General features: G+C 38.8%; 3 protein-coding genes across 3 annotated transcripts in view; all 3 read right to left on the bottom strand.

Annotated features, from left to right (window-relative positions):
* Positions 1-639: 639 nt before the first annotated feature.
* LOC110830170 (putative glutamate receptor) lies at positions 640-5,265 on the bottom strand. Its single transcript, XM_087352615.1, has 7 exons — positions 5,154-5,265; positions 3,763-3,952; positions 3,095-3,271; positions 2,306-2,541; positions 1,854-2,101; positions 1,123-1,388; positions 640-865 (listed from the first exon to the last, which is right to left on the bottom strand). The coding sequence occupies exons 1-7, from the start codon at positions 5,263-5,265 to the stop codon at positions 640-642; spliced, it is 1,455 nt and encodes a 484-aa protein (XP_087208741.1).
* An 869-nt stretch (positions 5,266-6,134) lies between these two features.
* LOC110830120 (uncharacterized) overlaps positions 6,135-20,870 on the bottom strand; it is a 28,647-nt gene continuing 13,911 nt past the window's right edge. The window contains exons 9-21 of the mRNA XM_022064619.2: positions 19,838-20,136; positions 15,480-15,796; positions 14,304-14,560; positions 13,751-14,008; positions 13,008-13,292; positions 12,766-12,843; positions 12,224-12,313; positions 12,046-12,140; positions 9,597-9,618; positions 7,747-8,022; positions 6,962-7,036; positions 6,573-6,662; positions 6,135-6,337 (exon numbers count right to left, since the gene is read on the bottom strand). Coding sequence (XP_021920311.2) covers positions 6,281-6,337; positions 6,573-6,662; positions 6,962-7,036; positions 7,747-8,022; positions 9,597-9,618; positions 12,046-12,140; positions 12,224-12,313; positions 12,766-12,843; positions 13,008-13,292; positions 13,751-14,008; positions 14,304-14,560; positions 15,480-15,796; positions 19,838-20,136 — 2,199 coding nt within the window. The 3' untranslated portion in view covers positions 6,135-6,280. The remainder of the gene's footprint in view (positions 6,338-6,572; positions 6,663-6,961; positions 7,037-7,746; positions 8,023-9,596; positions 9,619-12,045; positions 12,141-12,223; positions 12,314-12,765; positions 12,844-13,007; positions 13,293-13,750; positions 14,009-14,303; positions 14,561-15,479; positions 15,797-19,837; positions 20,137-20,870) is intronic.
* LOC147873230 (gustatory and odorant receptor 22-like) lies at positions 16,826-19,140 on the bottom strand. Its single transcript, XM_087352417.1, has 3 exons — positions 18,789-19,140; positions 18,317-18,406; positions 16,826-17,811 (listed from the first exon to the last, which is right to left on the bottom strand). Exons 1-3 carry the CDS (start codon positions 18,870-18,872, stop codon positions 17,740-17,742), a joined length of 246 nt encoding a protein of 81 aa, XP_087208543.1. The 5' UTR covers positions 18,873-19,140; the 3' UTR covers positions 16,826-17,739.

Raw genomic sequence — 20,870 nt, 5'->3', positions numbered from 1 at the left:
TCAAAGTACAATATGACAGTACGCTAACATAGTGTCACTTGTGTGAATTATGTTGTTCACGGCTCTGATTGTAATGTAATTATGTGTTTTATGAGAAAGTTAGGCTTTCAGGCTTCTAGGCCATGGGCTGGAGAAGCAGAATTCGATTACCGGCTGGGGCATCTTAAAAACTTGCCGTCTATTAATGTGGGCAGAAAATATTTTAACGGGGTAAATTGGCCGGAGCGTGATGCTGACTTCTCATCCTCCATTAAGCGCCACTCACCTATTAAACTTCGTGGCGTTGTACTTAATTAAGCACACATGTAAACGATATGTAAAATTTGGCTGTAATTCTGTGCGTAATGTTGCATGTTGATATAATTTATATGAGTGTGATTAGATTTTGTTCGGACGTAAGATAACGTAACATACAAGTGGTATAATTCCAGTCATCGTTAAGTAATTGACCTGTGTAGTGTAACAGTATAGCATATTATCCAGTTCTTAATGAAGTTAAATTAAGTCCGATATATCGCACTTAAGAATCGAAAATGTGACGTGTGGACCACGTAAACGTATACTCGATTCTTTTAATTCTGTGTGAGTACAGACATTTTTGAGATCGGTCCGTCGGCAAAGTCTGTCCAGTCCGACGGATCAAGATTTGTTTCTGAATTGAACTCTCATTTTCCACCACATCTTTTCCAGAACTACAAGGAACGTGGACAGTAGTAGACCTGCGGCTAGAATGTGGTAGAAGACTGTAACGGTATCCAGCGTTGTACCACCAGCCGATGCACCTCGAAAATCGTCTTCCAAATCTTCCCACCAGGCGTCTTTCCTTATGCGGTTCAGAATGCCAGACCGTCTCATTTCCTGAACGCTGGAAATATAACACATGGGTAGACCGATTAACTGTCTGTGCGTGTTACGTGTAATGAAATACTAAGTAGAATCTGAGGTTCTCAAGGCTGTCTTCTGAGTTGTTGTGGCGGCGTGTAATGTGGTAGAAGTTTACCGACGTTTCAGAGGCACCTGCTGTCTTGTAACAGACTACAACCCAGAAGACAGCCATCTTAAAATTTTAAACATCTTAAGGCAGGTATAAATTTTGGATCAAATGTTTATTTAACGACTTACTGTCGCTGAAATAGCTTCTTGTATGGATTATCCTTGGTGATTATGATTGATGCTGTGTAAGAATAATAGGCTTCGGGAACTCCGGTGATACTGCAATGTATGTACTTTGACAGCGCCGGAATGGAATTGTAAATTGATATGACGTAGGCGTAATTGTGTGAGTGACAGACGTTTCGTAACCCTTCTATGTCATCCGCTACAAAACTGTCCTCATTTGGTTGTATCAGTTTCTTGTATACGTCAAGCAGAATGGGATCTCTTGCCTTCTGCAAAGCAATTACGAAATTACATGAAAATGTCTTCTGGCATTGGCGCTTAAACACTTAAAATTCTGTTATAGGATTTGAGACTTTCGCGACGATTACAATCAATAAAATCTTCTCGGGAAATCAGCCGCGTTAACCCTGATGATGGGGATAGAGTTGGTTCCCGAAACGTCGGTTTACTACGGTAACCAGTTAACGCGGCTGATTGCCCGAGGAGATTTTATCGACTTAAAATCTGTGTTTTAAATTATAAGTCCCTCTCGTTGTGAGGCTTTTAGTTTGTATCTGCTTCTAATAATAGTCATGCCAGTTGTAACATCTGTTATTTTACAATTAGCTAGCGACCCGTTGACAGTTTAGTGGCTCTGAAAAGGTGAAGTGGAACAGAAAATGAGAAAAATTTTGATGTTGAACGTAATATCAGCTTCTTGTCAAAATATGACACGTAATTGAAATTGTTATTACCTGGAAGTAATTTGTAGTGGAAGACCCATGGAGTATTCCAAGTCGGTACTTCCCGTTCTTCAAGAGGCCCCGGAAGTCGGAGAACGGCAGCTCGTAACGCCTCACGGTGAGGAAGGAGACGAAGGTGGCCGAGTATGCAGCGAACAGGACCGCGGCCGTCAGACACAGCGTCGCGTGGACCAGGCGACAGGACCATGATCGAGGTGTGATATCCTGGCCTGCAGGATGATTCGATATCTCGACAGTCGCTATCGATTATTTATTATTCGTACAGCATGATACCATTAGGCAGCTTTTATAATTACTTATAATCGAGATAAAGGCATTAAAACACAAAGAAACGTCGTACATATAAAACGTTACAAACAACGGGCAATGCAGTGCAATGTTACATAATTTTCGTTTAAGATTTTTAATCTTAATAATCTTTGCAGTGCGATACGTTCACTTACCTTGCTGACAGAAAATTCCGAGCACACACCACCACGAATTCTGGAGACTGAAGTGACGTAGCGCAAGAACCTTTACGTGACTGTACTTTAGATTTATGGCCGCGGTTACAGCTAGAAGCACAGCGAACACAATTATAACCAAACTAACAGCTAGCCACAGTTTGAGTGCGAACGGAGACAGTATATGACGAACTGTGCTGATCTCCATTTTGTCTTTTCGTATATGTACCATCATTCTGCGAACAAACAAATTATTTCACATCTATTCACCACTTTATGGGGTATGTACTCCCATGTACCCGAGACAGACCTTGTCCCTAAGGTATTTCCGAGATACATTTTGTTTTTAATATGTATTACATGCATTATATAGTTTTATTGTGAGGGATGACTAAATATTTTACGACAGCATCTTTCGAATGATATGTGAAGATACCAAAATGGCAGTTTTCTGCATTTCCCTGATGTCGTCTTCGCCCGGAATGTTGGCCAAATATTTTCTGAGTGACTTGGAGACAGTTCCAGTTGCTCCTATAATTATTAGAATTACTTTTTGCTTTATTATTATTATTATTATTATTATTATTATTATTTGTAACGTTAAATATTCCTTTTATTAAGATTATTACTTAAAATTTGTCTACGGAATAAGATACACAAAATATTACGGTCGTTTAATGTTCCCTTCAAGATGTAGGCCCAAATACACAACAGAATCTATGTCCGCCATTTTTAAGCGTTAAAAGTCTGAGGCAGTCGGAACGCAGACGAAAGCTGACGCCGCCTAACCTGTCATTTAGGATGGGCGGCAGGAAGTCTATTGCCTCAAGCCTTTCCGTGGTCATCGCAAGGAGGTTAATCCCCACGTCCGCTTTCCTGGTGACCAACTCGTTGACCACACCACGCCACGCCCCGTACTGGTCTTTGTAACCCAGTATTCGGTCTTCGGTCCGGAGATACACAGTCCTGTCGATAACAAATTTATGATTACAAAACAGAATTAACTGTGTTTCCACGTCGCAGTAGCATCACGGCTGTTGACAATTAAAAATGTAACTTATGAAACAGTTCAGGTCGTCGTAGACTCACGTGAAATTCATCCGACGCTGCATTTCCCTCCACAGATTGTGCATGTAATCCGGGTGGCCTTCTTCTAAGGGGCTATTCACGAATGGAGGCTGCAGAGATAGAAATTTACTATTTAAAATTTGAGAACGAACGTCAAGTGTAGACTCACCCTTCCTGATCTTATGATATTTTAGGATTTTTAACGTCGAAGGTCTGTCTTGAGCGTTGAGCGATGCCTGTTACAGTGTAAGACATCGTAATACAGACAACCGGAGTCTGAGATTAAAACCCTTGACATGTTTAGTTAGTTACTTACGTCAAAAATGTAAGCTCCTTTTATCACCGCTCCCTGAAGATCTACTATCTTCTGGCGAAACGGGGAAGTATACCAGGTGAATCCCCTATCTGGACACCAGTCAGCAACTCGGTACATCTGAGGCGGTAGGGTGGGCGGAAAGTTGAACACCTCTGTTAGTGTTAATCGTCCGCTGTCACCTTCGCTCTGCGCTGCTAGCAGCCGGCAGCCAAACGGGATGTTGACATCGGCGATGAATTCCTGGACCAGTAACGTGTCTGCTGCTATGAACACCAGCCACTTCGTACCGGAACACGGGACCTTAAATGTTTAATCTATTCTTAAGCTCTTTAACGACGCTGTTTCAGCTGCTGAGATAGAATGAAGTCGAATTTTATCGGAAGGCAAAGATGATAGCTCTCTCGGGCACTGCGCCGTGTAGTCTGATAGAAGTTGACCGACGTTTCAGAAGTTTATACTGCCTCCATCATCAGGCCGTTCAGGCTTGCCCTCCGCCCTGATGATAGAGGCATTACGCTCCTCTGAAACGTCGGTCAACTTCTGTCAGGCTACACGGCGCAGTGCCCGAGAAGGATGTAATGCGTTCAAAATGTTGAAACGACATGCACTTTCAGGTGTTCTTCACGCTCCAGGGCAGTGTGGGCTCCTACGTGTCTGTCAGTGACGGTTTTCATGCTGGGTAGGCAAACTGCATGACCGGGGCGTTTGTTCCGCGACAGTGGCCTTGGGTCGAATTAGTGCAACGATGACCCACGTGATGTGCCTTTGGAATGTCAGTGTCCTCAAAAGAGTACAATTTTCAAACCGCATTTGTTCAGTTGTGGTTTCAAATTATTTTCCAAGCAGTTTAAAGTGATTGTAGCCGAAAGTAATGAACGTAGAGGGTGCTTACGTGTAACAGGAGAGACTGCAACGCGGTTGCAGTGAGCGTCGTTACAAAAACACTCCCGTGTAAGCATCTTGCTTCATGTAATTTGTCTGTCGGGAGAGTTGCTACAAGAATGTGTTTCGCCATGGACGACATTATTTTCAAGACGTTTACACTTCGTTGCAGATCGTCTGAAAAGTTAAGGTTAAAGTCACATAGTTTATTAAGCGAACGATCTATGCCAATATGCCTAAGTACAGGAAATTCAGTGCAGTGTATCTTAAAGATAGTTCAGAACCTTTTGTCTCTTAGTCTACTATATTAAAAAGACGTAAAGTTTAAATTTTGCTGTTATTTTGCGTGTCTTTGAAAAATAGTCTCTCACGTTGAAGGGAAAAAACAGATTTAAGGTGTGTGAGAAATAGGCTTGGAGTGTGGAATGTATTTATCAATTTTAATTCATCTACAACTAGGTCTTCCGAATTATCTCTTTCCTTAAGGTTTTCCAGCCAAAGTGTTGGACGAATTTGTCATCTTCTCCATCTTATCACCAAGTGTAATCTCAGAATTCAGTATACAGCTCCTGAAAGACCTACCTTGACTTCCTGTTGATCGCTGTATCAAGTACACGCGCTTTGAGTGATACCTCTCCGCTACTCCGAGGGTAATCCTGGAAAATACGTCCACCGAAAAACGAGATTCTCCCATGTGCATAAAAAACAAGACAAAAATTACAAATCGCTTTGCTTCAGTCAGCCCCATACGTCGTTTGTGATCCTGTGGTTTATGACGCCCTGTGGATGTCTGTATGGTTACAAACGAAACAGTCTGACAGATTTGTTTTTCTGCCAAACAGTAGCTGGTCCCAGGCAATTGTCGTTTCACCTGCTAGCCTATTGGTTAATGCATTTATGAGTTCCTGTATTTATAACACTGTCTGATGTTTAAAACTATTCAATGAGCCATGAAATGCATTTATTTCCACATGAGTTCACATGGCGGATAATGCAAAATCAATTTATGCCCGATGATGACCCGTGAAAAATTTTACTTGAGGGATTATTTTATAACGGTACAATTTTTTTTGACATTCGTGTAATTTACGATATTACGAAATTCAGGTCAGTCTTTGAACGTGGTTATGGATAATTAACTTCTTTAAAAAGTGGTGACTGCATCTTGTCCACAGAGTTTATTTATGTGTTTCGAATGATTCTCACTATAAACAGCGATTATTTCCTTAAACAGCGTTAACCACTCGATCTACGTAATGGTGAAGTGTGGTGTTTTCTTCGCGGTACGGACCGAAATCTTAAATATTATTTAGATGAGGTTTGGTTTCAAAGGGTTAAAACTATAATAGTTTTGGAAAAATATTCGGATACCATTTTAACCTGTTCCACAATTGAACCGCAAAATTATTTTTTGTTGTATTAATTTATTGTTAACTGGAAGGATCGTGGGCGTTGGGTAGTAAGCCATTATCGAAATAAATAATTCATGTTTTACATTTCTTTATATACATGTAATTCAGTACAGCAACACCAAAAAACAAATAAAATTGACAAATGCTCTTCACACATTATATATTATAATATATAATTCATTGCACAAATCAATGTGAACCACTATATAAGCCTTTTGCTTTCGTGTATGTATTTTCCAGAGACGACATGGAACTGAAGAACTTATAGTGTGTATTATTGAAGAATTCTTCAGTGCATTAGTTTTTGTTAATTTGAGTCATGACTATTAAGTAGGTGAGTGTTTGTGACATCAGCTGAAAAGGATAGTAAATATCAAGATTAATAGAATCATCAGAGTGAATGAAAATCTTAAACAAAGTCATATTCTGTACAAGTTACTAGTATTGAAATCAGTTCCGAGTGAGGAGGATGTGAGTTGGTGAGATGAACATTTCTTTTCTCGTTGTTGAAAGTTTTGTTGGTTGGTTGGTTGGTTGGTTGGTTAGTTGGTTAGGTGTTTAGTTACTTGAACGACCTGTGTTTACTTACCGAGGTTATAAGTCCCCTGTTGATGTCTACAAAACCACAGAAATTTATTACAGGGGGATTGGAACAGATCATGGCCAGAAATCTGTGAATCTGAAATTCACAAATGTAATTCATGTCCATTATCATTAAATGTTTTTTTTTTTTATTCTGTAATATTATGTAAAATTTCGCCATTTTAATTTCCCCCTTCTATGAAGATCGACTCAATAGGATTCAGTATGTCTGTGTGTCTCTGCCTTAATGATTTTTTAACAAATTTAAGTATTTGAGTAACTTGTTATGCATATAATTTCTTCATAGAATTCCAACGTTAAAGTTACGCGAACTGCTGAGTTCTTCGCGTACTTGTGTCTGGTTAGAAAAGAAACACACGAAATAAACAGTCTTACCTCTTCTTGCGTCCCACTGATCAGTGGATACTTCTCTAAAATTATTTGGACACGATCTTGAAATTTTGATCCAACCTGCAACAAATTGCCCAAGCTTCTATATCGTTTTCCGTCATTACAATCAACATACGTAAGGAACTCAGTGGAGTAAAGTACTTCTTGAGAAGCTGATAGTTGGTCAGCTAGTCTGTTACCATGACCACGAGAGCTAGCTTCTGATCTCTGTCCTCAGCCAGATACTTGCACTCTACATTTTAAGATCCGTTTTAACGTTGATACGTAATAGAAAACATAAATTGTTTTCCAACTACATTGTGATTTTCAGAGCCCTGTGGGTTCGACGTCCCTTATCCGGACTCCCTGCCATTAAATATACAAACTTGATGGTAATGCGAAGTAGTCTGATATAAATAATTATAATTATAAAATATTGTGTGGTGATATAAAATTAAACTGCATTAAACTTAGTACCTTTACTCAGAGACCAGAAAATTTTTGGGGTTATATGTGATGTCCCTAGCTTAGCACCAAGGGTATGATATGTGCTGCTTGTTCAGGGTGGTGATAGATTGGTACGGAGCAATGGCTGAATGATGATTTGAGGGGAAAATTGAATAACTGAGGAAAAAGCCTGAGAATTTGGTTACAAACGACGTATGAGCAAAGTTCCTGTGGTGTCTCGAGCAGTCTGTTCTTAATGCCGAACGTACTGCAGTGGTTCGCATTCTAGGGATGAAGGAAACGGCTACATCGCGGATTGAACAGTTTGATTTGCGACTACTTACTTCTTCAGTTGCCAGCTGAGCGAATGTGCACTGGACGTAGAGAATTGTCGAGAAAAAGAAGGCGGTAAATGCCAGTCCTTGGGTGATCAGGATAATTCCGGAAACGAAGTACCCGTAGCTGGAAACCACCAGGCCGCCGAAACAGAAGAGAGTGAAAACTCCGTAAGTGAAGCCCATGGAACGTCCTGCGTCCTGAGTCAATTTGCTGAGATGTAACCACAGAAACTTGAACTGGACAAGCGCGTCTGTGTGGCGAAAACCGTGGTGTAGGAGATTCTGAAAGCAAAGTTGGACGAAGACACACGTCGTATGGTCCATCGAGTACATTAACATGGAAGGATTTTCGTAGACAAGGAATATATTCAATAAAACCACATCTACGTCCGAAGTGTCGTCTTTCATTCAGGTGTCCCGACTAAAATTCTACATGTACTTTTCACCTGCTCCGTGCGTGCTACGTGTTCCGTCCATCTAACCTTCTTGACTTGAATGAACCTGATAATGTCGAGTGAAAGGTTTGAGTTATAAAATTTCTCTTTACGTGTTCTTCGCTGTAATCTCGTCTCATTAATACGAACTTCGTTATTCCTTATCATCCACTTTGTTAATAGCACATCGTTCGCTCTAACGTCACAGGATTGGAGTAATAGGATATTTTACCCGTTCCTTACCGGTGGTCGGAAATTGGCAAGAACACGGGGGAGAATACTCATTATAAAATGTCAATTGCGGCCCGATGCCATGTTTGCGTATTTGGAGCTGTTAATGAAACTCAGATACCTGCTCAACTTCATTTCCCAAAGCCTTCGCGGCTCTGATTAATCCACGACACGTGAGGTACCACACGGCTGGCATCAGTAGCAGCATAGTCTCGAATAGCCCGGATATGCAGTATTGCCACCAGCTGAATCCTCCCACCAGTACGCCCAGACTGATGACACCAAATACAGAAAAATGCAGGCTCATTACCACAAAGAAACGCGCTCTGCGTCCGAGACCAAGGTCCACAGTTTTGCCCGTCACCCGTCGAAATTCCTCCTAAAACACGCGAAGCGTCAGAATTAGGTTTACAACTTTTTTTTTTCAAGGCTCGAATGAGCACTGTTAGTACTGACGTTCTTGTAGAAATGACACTTAACCCTTTAAGACCCAGTGGTAACTATATGTACCACCTGTTTCACACAGTTAATAACTCAGTGTTTTGTATGTATGGATTTCGGATTGTTCTCAGTGTAAACAGCGATTATTTCCTTAAACAGCGTCAACCAATCGATCTTTGTAATGGTGAAGTGTTGTGTTTTCTTCGCGGTACGGACTGCTTTATTAAATAATATTTAGACGAGCTTCGTGCTTCAAAGGGTTAAGAGTCGACTTGTTGACAAATCTCAAAGGCCGTAAATCTACTCGCACTAAAAACATTTATATTGTTTGTCCTTGGATTAATTGGGCGAGATTCCAAGATCGTCGACTTCGTACCTGAAAGATTCCCCATCTGTTGATAAATTGGATTCTTTTCCTAGTTTCTGTGTAGTACACAAATGGCAGGATCGCAATAAAGAAAAATCCCCCAAACAGATTTATCTGTACTATTGCGTCTTCAAACTTCATTTTCTCGGCTGACAGTTTGCTGTATTTCTGTATGATCGTGAGGATGGATCCGACTGTGGTCACAGTCGTAGACGCTGTAGCGTACAAAGTAGTCATGGACATTAACTTGAACGCCAGTTTACCTGCAATAGACCAGCGCACATAAACTTTAGATATCTGAAAATATTTCTATTTTATAAAATTGTTGAACCCTGGAAACCTGAGCGAGTGGTTTAAAACTTTTTATGTCGTCATACAATTACATCCATGGGTTTGAACCCGGTACTGAACAAAAGGAAAATTATTAGAAAACAGAAGGAAATCAGGTGTTTAGAGGAACAGGATGAAATGAGGAACAATATGAAATAAATAATTTACTTAAATTGTATGGAATCTATGCTTCTATTTACCAAGTAGCTTTAGTAGGTCTGTGGAATGTTTAACTCACTCACCTGACAAGACACTTAAACGGCTGTGAATTTAATATAAACATTATTAAAATTACTTAAACACATTCGCCGTGATTTGACTCCCTTCCATGTATAGTAGCTCCCGGGTATGAATTTTAAACATGATAACAGCTGTCATTAAATATTCCATAGTCTTTGTCAGTAACTCCAAGAAAATTCAAGGAGCGTTACTTAAAATAGGTCATGATCGCTTTTTCCACGTCTGTGTGCCCAGCCCATCACATACTTTTTAATTATCCACTAGTAATAATAAATCATTTGGAAGACGCTAATGTAAAAGTCTCACATAAAATCTGCATAATGCAACCAGTTAAGCACACTTAACTCACCTGAGGACGACACATAATACGGAAAGACCCCTAGAAGTTTCAGCAAGTAGAACAGAGGCCATAATTCTGAAAAGTACAGGTTTGTTGCTGGTTGTCTGTCTTCAGAACCTGTGTGAGATATTGGCGAGACAAAGAGTGGCTGAGGAAACACGCGTGCTGCAGATTTAGATGCCGTACGTTTCGGAGGAATGTAACCTCCATATTCTGTAATAGTCGTCGTCATTTTTGAAAACGATTTATTACAATGTAACATCGTCATACATACACGCCATCTGTTAGGAAGAAATATAAATACTTCAGAATACACTTAATATTCAATCACTTCAGTCCATTCGACCTCCTGATGAATAGTTCTTCTATATCCCTTTTAATATTATCTTCTCGTTAATACTTAAGCCTTTTCCATCTAAAAGTATGAATATTGTTGTCTTCACGAATGTAACCCGCGTAACTGAAATGCGTTATTAAATAACCTGAGAATCAGCTCGTCACATGTGAGTACCTAAGGCTTGTGTTTGCTACCCAATGAAGTTTCAGCTTTCGATTAAACTACATTTTTAAATGCCATAGGAAAAAAAGTAGCGGAATATTAAAGTAGGCTTAATAAAATGCTTTATAAAGATTATAAATGTTCATTCAGTTGATGAAGACAATCACTTAGCTGGGTCGTAATATGTTACAGTAATACTATATCTTGATATGTGAGTTATATTATGGAGTATCTGATGTATTTATCACTTTGCATGTTATCAGAACACATTTTAATTGAAATGCATCAAGATCTCGTGTTTAGATTTAACAAACAATTATTGTAATTCATAGAGTGTATCTTGTAGGGTTAAGCTGATATGTATTTGATACTTGTCATAACTCATGTGAGAAATCAATATAAAATATCAGTTTAAAAACTCTAAGGGAACAAAGCAGGAGGAATGGGGTTAATGGGAGGATAATATTAAAACGAATCTTATAGAAGTAGGGGTTGAGGTTGTGGATTGGATGCATCTGGCTTTAGTCTGTTGACTGACTCATGTAAACACGGTAATGAAACTTAGGGTTCGATACAGGAACGGGAATTTGTTGGCCAGCTAATCAATTATTTATTTGGTGCTCAAGATTGACTTTGCTATAATTTTTTGTACGAAAATTAGGTCAAACCATCACGCAAATTCAGAACAAACATCGCATAAAGTATGTCTAAGGCTGTAATTAAGTAATTAACCGTCTGTATGGCAGAAAAACCTAAAACGATTCGACGCCATTAATACCAGAGCCAGTCACTGGACGTAATTTTGAGACATCTCACACGCAATAAATAGCCTTTGCTAAAACATTCTCAGATATAAGATCTTACTTCATAATGACCTCTTACGACATACTCCAGTCCAATTTACGTGCCTTTGTACTTTCTTCATGCATTCTACATGCCCTGTTAATCTCAATTGTAAATTTATTTGTAATATTCCTTTAGTTACCGTTAGTGTTATTGTGTTCTTTCTAGTGTTATTTAATTTCAGTTTTTAAAAACAAAAAACATAAAATCATTTCTTTAATTGGTACATTGCAGAATGATGATAAACGACCTCAAAAGTATTACTGAGTGTACACTTTATTTTGTTTTTAGAGTGTAGTCCATCTTACGTATATAAGTAAAGTTGTAAATTAATTACATAATCATTGACGAGATTTGAATTAAAAAAACAAACTCATAATTTGGTTGGTATTCAACAAAATAATAATCACGCTAATATTTACACATATTGATTTTTTTATTAAATACAAATTACACATTGGATATATGACAAATACAGAACTACATCGGTCGCTAAAGTTTTAAAGTTATGTAAGTAGAAGTCACCTTACGTCTCATTTCTACAAAGTTTATTGAGTTCATTAAACCTGCGATTTTCAGCTAGGAATTAGTGTAATTTAGGTCTCCTTTTGCGTCCAGTGAGCTCAGCTGGAACTGCATTAGGACGATTAAGTACGTGACCATCTGAGATATCAACTGAAAAGGAAAAAATATTAATAATAAATTGATAATAATTGATCTTACGTTAATTCCCATAAATTGGACAAGAGGTCACTTACAGCTGTGTTTACTCCCCTGTCAAGAACCACGAAACCACTTAAATTGATTGCAGGTGGGTTAGACGAAATTGTTGAAATGAACAGCTGGATCTGTAACCAAATTAAATTGTCATAATTGATCCTTTTCATGTTTCTTAATAAATAAATCTTTTTCTAGTGGCATAGCGGGGTGTATTTTTCAATGATTATTAAAATTTTACAATTATCTTTCTCCTTGGTTGCGACGCTATGAAGACTCTAAGATAGATATCACCGTTTCGGGCAAACATACTGTGTCCATCTCCAGGGCTGAATCTCGTCATCCTCCGAAATTAGCCTCTTGAGGATGTTTAATGTAATGAAATCGCGTGTATAAAAAAGTCGATTAATCGCATCATGACAGTCTTCATCCTTAAGACCCATACGTAACCATGGCGACCAAATTTATTGTTTGAATAGCTGACGGGATTACGGTATCTTAATTACAGAAACTAAGGCAATAATCAAAGGATTACGTCCATTTTCTTATACAAATTTGGCTTTAATATAAGAACTCTGCTTACCTCGTTGCTGGTCTGAAAACTTGCTGATGGATTTTGCTGTATCAGTGTGTACAGGCGCGCTTGAAATTTGCTTCCAACCTAGAAATTGTGCAGAAAATTTTAATTTGCACTTGCCTTCATAATTTGCACAAAACGTGGTATTAATATTCTTCCTACTACTACTTATTTGCAGACTCCTGTAAGAGTCACTCAGTAAGAATTTTTTTTATAAAATTTAAATTACCGCACTCACAAGAGCTCACCTGTTGAGTAGCGCAGTTGGCAGCACTGCAGATGCAGAACAATAGCAGGCCGATGAATGTTGTGGCCGCGGCGAGGGTTACCTGGGTCAGTTTTATCCCCTGTCCTATGCTGGACAGAAAGCCGTAGCAAGACAGCACTTGAGCAGCGAAGCACAAGACGATAAGCGCCCCGTAGCTGAATCCCATGGAATTTCCCAAATCCTGAGTTAAGTAGCTCAGTCTGAGCCACAGAAACTTGTACTGAGCTATCTTTTCAGTGCGTCCAACACCTTTATTTGCTACCTCCTGCAATGAGAGAAACAGGAAAATTACGAAACTTTCACGGAGGTAAAAAAATGTGAATTGTGGCGTCGTGTAGCTTCCTAGATGGTTACCAACAGTTCGGAGGGACGTTTGGAAGTCAGCACAGCGTCAGAACCCAAAATATCACAATCCACGAGATAAGAAAGAAAACCCCATGTTCGTAGCATCAAGATTTGAGGTTCTCACGGCGCAGCGGTGTTGTCCTTTGTTGTGACGACGTGTAGACTCTTAGGTAGACCCGACGTTTCGGAGAAACGTTGTCTCCATCATCAGCATGCTTCTCCGAAACGTCGGTATCTACCTACACGGACAATATCGCCGCCGTGAGAACCTCACGTCTTCACTTGTGTTCCGGGAGGACCCGGTTCAAGACTCGGCCAATGCACCGCCTTCTTAGGTGTACAGAATGTCTGTGTGGCTCTTACGAAGAATGTCCTCACCAGAGAAATTTCGTCTGCTATAATCCTGGCTGCAGAATTGAGGCCTAAGCATGTGAATGTGAAGAGCCATGACATGATCCAGGTGACGCTGGAGCACAGCAAAGTGGCCGTGATCTGCCACCATCTCAGACCAAGCGAGGTCAAGCGTAGACTCACTCCGAGGGCTGCAACCCAGAGTAGCAACGCAGCAATTGTAAGATGCACCTTGCGCCTCAGACCCAGGGCCAAAGACTTTCCGGTAATACGAGTGAAGTCTGTCTGGAAAACAAAGATATTCCAAGCAACCCTCGCCCTCAGAATTCCATAGTAAAATATATGTATTCGACATGTCTTATTTTGTTTAAGAACCTAAGAGAAGGGTACAAATTATTAAATTTATAGTTGTGTAATATTCTCCACTACTCACTTACTTCTCTCAGAGGTTTAGATAGAATATAAAATATTCTTAACTGAATAATAGCAAGTATTTTTTCCTAAATTGAATGTCATTTAAATTTTATCGTATATATGATACCGATTTTTTGCTGTCGTTCTAAGTAACTGTCTTTTTTACCTGTAAATTTCCCCAGTCGTTGATAAAGCGTGTTATTTTCCGATATTCCAGGAATCGTACACAAGGCATCACAATCAGGAACACGTACCCAGTTGAGAAAGTCATTTCTGCAATGTCACATTCAAAGCTTGAAACATTTCTGGCGTACGCTCTCTGAAAGCTGTCTCTTAGTGTTACCACAGAACTAATAACTATCCCAGTTACCATTACAGCGGAGTACAGCATTGGAGCCGAAATGAATTCAAATGCCACCTGCCCTGAAATATTAAGAAAAGCTTTTTGTTATGTAAGTTAAATAAGAAATGAGCATATATTCAACTAATTGCTCAGAACAAGTATTTAAGGTATTAAGCTGTGGTGGGTTTGGTCCTATGCGGGTCGGTTGCTTTGGGTTCGTTGAAGTTTGATTTGGATAAGTTACACTGGATTAGGTTTCGTTTGAGATAAGATTGAGTCAGGTTAGGTGAGGTGAGGTAAGGTTAGGGTAGATTGTTCAGGTTACGTTAGATAAAGTTGTATTATTTTACGATGGGTTAGGTTGTGTCCTGGAGAATTTATAGCGTGTTCAACTGGTGGTCGTGGAGATGTACTGGAGAAGTGCTGGAGAAGTACTGGAAAAGTTCTGGAGAAATCCTGGAGAAGTTATGGAAGGTTATGCGGAAGTTCTTTGGTCATGGAGAAATGCTGGAGAAGTTATGGAAGGTTATGCGGAAGTTCTTTGGTCATGTAGAAGTGCTGGAGAAATCCTGGAGAAGTTATGGAAGGTTATGCGGAAGTTTTTTGGTCATGGAGAAGTACTGGAGAAATCCTGGAGAAGTTATGGAAGGTTATGCGGAAATCCTTAAACGGTGGTGGCTTTGATCCTATGTGGGTCGGTTATTTTGGATGATGGAGGTAGGAAGGACCTCTGAAACACTGACACATGTTTACCAAACTGTAAGACGCAAGTACACATAAGGCAACCATTTTGGCGAGAACATGAAATTTCACGAAGTTGGATATAATGTTTAATAAATTGCTATTAATTAGGAATAAAAATGCCCTAATTTATAATCCGACGCATGTGAATGTAGCACTACTTATTGAAAGGTCGAGAATCTCTGATTTAAATAATTTTTTGTTTAAAAATGTAGTTGTATGTTAAACTGACATCACAATTTACAAAACGAAACTTACCCTTCGAGGTGACGTGGTATGGCATAAGTCCAAATATTTTCAACGTGAAGAAGAGAGGTTTCATTTCTTCATAGTAGCTGTTTGCGTTTGGTCTTTTGTTGTTCAGTTGTAAATAAGAGAGTTGAGGAATATCTGCAGAAGACACGCCTATACGTATTGCATTTCCTTGCGTCGTACGTAATATATCTCCTTTTGATATTTTCATAAATTTTTCCTTCTTTCTCTTAATTTTTAACATAGTGCATTTATATCTGCCGGAAATAATATTTTTGACGTTTATAATTATAGTCAAAACTTTAGTTATTAATTTACCATAATTTTATTTATGTTGTTAAAACAACATAAATAAATAGTTTAAAACGTGTTATAATTAAACACGTTTTAAACCCTAATTAATTAATTAACCAACCACGGCTAAACAATTAATCGTTTAATGAACTGTGGTAAATATATGTACCATCTGCTTATCATTTAGTAACTCTGCAATTCGCCCACGGAATACATTTATGTGTTTCATATGATTCTCAGAATAAACTTCGATTATTTCCCTAAAGTGCAATAACCCACTGAAATCGGTAATGGTGAAGAGTTGTGTTTTCTTTGCGGTCCGGACTGAATTCTATTTAGACACTCTTCGTACTTCAAAATGTAAATGATTTCATTAGATTCACGATCTGAGCGCTGTATTTTGGAAGATAACGCAAAACGAACGTTGAGGTCCTGTAGTTGAATCTGTATTCTGAAAGTAAAGAGTTTGAGTTGTTCAACCAGAGAACTTCGCGATTTTCCTCCGTGTCTCCACGAAAATACTGAGCCTATCAAGTAACTGTCTGACAAGAAAGACTTTGTACCTTGCAATTAGTTTAATCTGAAATGGAATCAGCATTTCCCTCGATTGGTTTGCGTTCCCTCAGGACTCCTCATTATTCACCTCGACGTAGAACTTCCTGCGTCTGTTTTTTCAGTTATGTAAACAGATAATTGCTGGTGGGTGAAATCATTAAAAATATATCACTCATCAATTTTGTAATTAGTTAATTGGCCACTATTTCACACACCTTTATACTTGCTCGGAAGTTCAGGTTCGTTCATTAACGTAAATTACAAAGACCATATTTTGAAACGACAGGGTGATCAGAAAGTAGTTTACAGGGTGTGTATACCACATGACATAGGGTGTAACCTCACTTAATTGAATCGCCACTGTATTATTGCGAGTCAGGAATTCACTCCAAGTTTTAGTGGCGACCGAGTCCCGGCAACAGACACATTAGCATGTGAGAAGCGACGTCTCTGGTGTTTTGAGTAATTTTGTTCTTTTAGCCTGTTCACATTTCTTGGCAGGTAGTTCAGGGACATCTTCGTCTTCATTATATTCCCACAAAATATGTTAATTAGTATCGATATCTGAATTCGTGTCTTATGGTGCAAACCTAATGGCCATCATCTCAGAAGTGTTCCAAAAATTCTGACTAACCGATTGAAACTTCAACATTTCATGTCTCCACGTCTTTTGTAGATTCCCAGAACTCGATAACAGATCAGACTGAATGTCACTTTGACGATGTCATCTTCAGTGTCTGACGTGCGTGATCACTTGGGTCTAGGAAGTTTTGTTTTCTGCTCAAAACGGATGTTCAAATTGATCCCACAGGAATAATTACAGGCTGTCGGTTTGATGTGCTATAATTAAGTTTATTGTGTCAAGTACAGTGCTGATGTCTTGGTTACTGATGAATCATTAAAATTACTGGCCTCTGACGTAACACATTTCATAGTTCAAAGGTTATATTTTGCTGCCCTGTCAGGACGTATCAGCACCTTCGTTATTCCCATATCAATACATCGAGCCCATAAGAATGTGGAGAACACATTCGAGTCTTGAATAACATTGTTACAGCAACGATCTTGGTTACCACTCTTAGTGTAAAGAACACCCATGCCCTTTTTATCGTACTCAAAAGAGTACAAATTTGCAATGTCATTTCATGTAATTGTGGAATTACGACTGGTAATTACAGCGTGTAATAATGTGTTTGTGTTTCTGTATTCTAGAGGAAATAAGTAATACTTTTACCCATCATTCGTAGCGATTCTATGGCTGTAAAGAGTTATTAAGGTGGAACATGGTTATATGACGATATTTAGTTGTTGATATTTATTAAATTTCTAAACGTGGTTCGTAAATGCCTGCGAAGAGTAATTACGTCCTGAGGCGAAGGAAGATCTGTGATGGGTCACGTCAAGCGTTGATGTCGTTCTATTCTGAAGACTTGTCACTCATTTGGAACTGCACAAGAACCACCAGATACGTCGCCATGGCTGAAATGAACTGAAGAAATACTCACTTTAAGAATTAGGAGCAAACAGATTTTAATGTGGATATTGGCGTTGTGTGATGGCTGTATTGCCGACGTTTCGATGACTTTTAATGTCTCCATCTTCAAGGAAAAATGACTACCGAATGCCCCCTACAGATATTTATTAAAACAGGTCTGTTGGAAGAGTTGGAAACAGCCGTTGAGGTGTTATTTCGCCTTGAAGACGGAGATAGTATGGCTATCCGAAACGTCTTTAATAACAGCCTTAATATGTGTGAAGCTTTCAACTCAAAATAGGACCCACGTTTGCACTGAACCACCGTAAAGATCTTATATCTTATTCATATTTCAAAAATCTGTCATTTATCTCGTTTACATAGTTGGATATTGTCTATTGGTGACATGATGATATTAAACGGAGCTGCATTTACGATCAACTGTGGTTATGATCCAGTTTAATCAATTGATAATCGTAATATGACTTTGGAAATTACCCAGATAGTTGTGAAAACTTACAGAAGTGACCAGTCCTCTGTTCACGTCGACAAATCCGGAGAAACTTATCGTCGGAGGGTTTCGTCCAATTACAGATAAGAAATATCTCATCTGGAACAGAGAACTATTTGCTGAGAAACGATGTAACAAGAATTGGTACTTAGAATAAGAAACATCTTGGACGTCACAACAGAGTCACTTTGGTAAACCAATTGCATTTGGTGCAGAAGAATTAAGTGAAATTAACTTTACATTTGATGTGTTTTTATATGGATCAGGATTTTACGTTGACGGAACTAAGTTCAAGACACGAGCCGTGAAACTGGACAAGAGTAAAAATGTAATAATAGTTGCAAATATCGACTGTACATTGGCAATGACAGATTTACAGAAAATTTCTTATTAGCACTGTACAAACATATCTAGTGTTCTATAATTCCATGAGAGTGTGCACTAAAAACACGTGTTCAGAGGAGAAGCGCAAATTACTTACCTCCTTTATTTGTTCAGTACATGTGACTGGCAGGTCGTTCGTGATTGACTGTAGACGTTCGGAGAATTTGGTACCCACCTGCATGTTGTCAGCAATGAAGTTTTAAAATATTATTTATTTTAAAATATATAAATATTTAAAATAACCGTCAATCACAATAAAATTTAAAGATTAAAAGATTAAAATATCATATTATGTTCCCTATCGAGTACTCGATTTACATATGGAACTTACACAACATGTTTCGGCTAAAAGTAGCCATCTTCTGGTGTATTATATATAAACTTTTTACTGAATTGCTTTTTACAATTTTAATGACTTTTAATGATTTTTCTTCTGATGTTTTGTCCTTTATATTGATTCATTATTCGTTGTAGTATCATTTGTTGTGGTATCCCAGGTCGCAAATATGTTAATTTTGTATTGCGTATTGATGTCGAAATTCGGATACCACAACAAATGATACTACAACGAATAATGAATCAATATAAAGGACAAAACATCAGAAGAAAAATCATTAAAAGTCATTAAAATTGTAAAAAGCAATTCAGTAAAAAGTTTATATATAATACACCAGAAGATGGCTACTTTTAGCCGAAACATGTTGTGTAAGTTCCATATGTAAATCGAGTACTCGATAGGGAACATAATATGATATTTTAATCTTTTAATCTTTAAATTTTATTGTGATTGACGGTTATTTTAAATATTTAAATATTTTAATACTATTAATTCACAATATGACGCATCTACAATACATTATTTATTTTATTCAAATATTTGGTGTATTTATTTTGAAGTAAGTGAACGTCATAGGTTGGGGATGTTTAGGAGAATATTTGGACCTAACGGAGAGAAAGCGTCAGAAAGAGGAGAAAATTTTGCGGTGAGAAGATTCAAAATTGTATTCTTCGCCTAATATTATTAGGGTCATAAAATCAAACTGGTTATTAGAGGCTGGGAATGCCTAAGCTTACAAAGATTTTGCTTCGAAACTACGGAAGGAAAAGATCACTTGGAAAATCTAAGTTTAGATGGTAGAATAAATTAAGTCTGGCTGCCTGACTGTACTCGCCTCGTTGGTAGCCTCCTGTGCGGAATTGCACTGCACAAAGATGACGATTTGAAACAGCAAGGCCGAGGAGACAGCGGCGTAGTTGTAATTGTCCCCCAGGTCGACCATAAAGCCGTAGCTGAGAAGGACGCTCATGGCGAAGTAAATGAGTATCTGTCCGCCATATGTGAAGCCACTGGAGCTTCCGAGGTCTTGCATTAGCTTCCGGAGACGCAGCCAAAACTTGCTGTAACTGGAAATCTTGCCCACGGTCACGAAACCTCGTGGGAGGTGCTGGAAGGGACGGAACCACTCGCTTCAGGGATTCAATCTCAGCCCAAGCAGGCAAATCAAAATATATTATTACGTACAACTATCGCTTTCGGGGATGGGCCAACGCTTCAGCTAAGATTACATGTGCCATCTTCGGGGCGAATATGTATTGAATGGCTTAGGAAGTCTTATATATGCCAGGCAGTAGTTGACGAGTGGGATGCCAAGGATTTGATTGGCGGAACAGAGTGACGTGGCTGAGGAAAAGGGGTGATGTGTTGAAGGCCAGGACAAAATGTAGAAGAAGTGACCACATGGTTCGAACAAATTGTTCTTAGTCTGAGCGTTCATCAAGGTTATCTGCATATTAAATGATTTAGAGCAGCGAATGAACCTTCTGCAAAATAAGAGCTGGAACATTTGACACGGCTTACGTACTACATGGAGCCGAATCCTTCCTGAGGACCCAACAGTCGCTCAGACACTCAAGACGTCCCCAACATCTTATGGAACCTGAAGGTTAATTACCGTGTCCAAAAGAGCCCGCCACGGGTCCCTATCCTGAGCCAGATGAACCCAGTCCATTCCACACCATCCTATTTAATTTAAGGTGACTTAGAGAAATATATTCTTATCCGTCAAGGATAGCTCGTTAACGGTATTAACTTACGGCGAAAGATTTTAAATTCCGCAGAATTTACCGATAAACAAATATCGTGAATTGTGAAAGTGATACAGAATTACGCTTATTAATT

Source organism: Zootermopsis nevadensis, unplaced genomic scaffold (assembly GCF_977971745.1).
Source record: "Zootermopsis nevadensis isolate Lab colony 2312 unplaced genomic scaffold, Znev_1.0 Znev_ptg000021l, whole genome shotgun sequence".
Taxonomy (NCBI): Eukaryota; Metazoa; Arthropoda; class Insecta; order Blattodea; family Termopsidae; genus Zootermopsis; species Zootermopsis nevadensis.
This window is presented reverse-complemented; position numbering and strand designations above follow the sequence as displayed.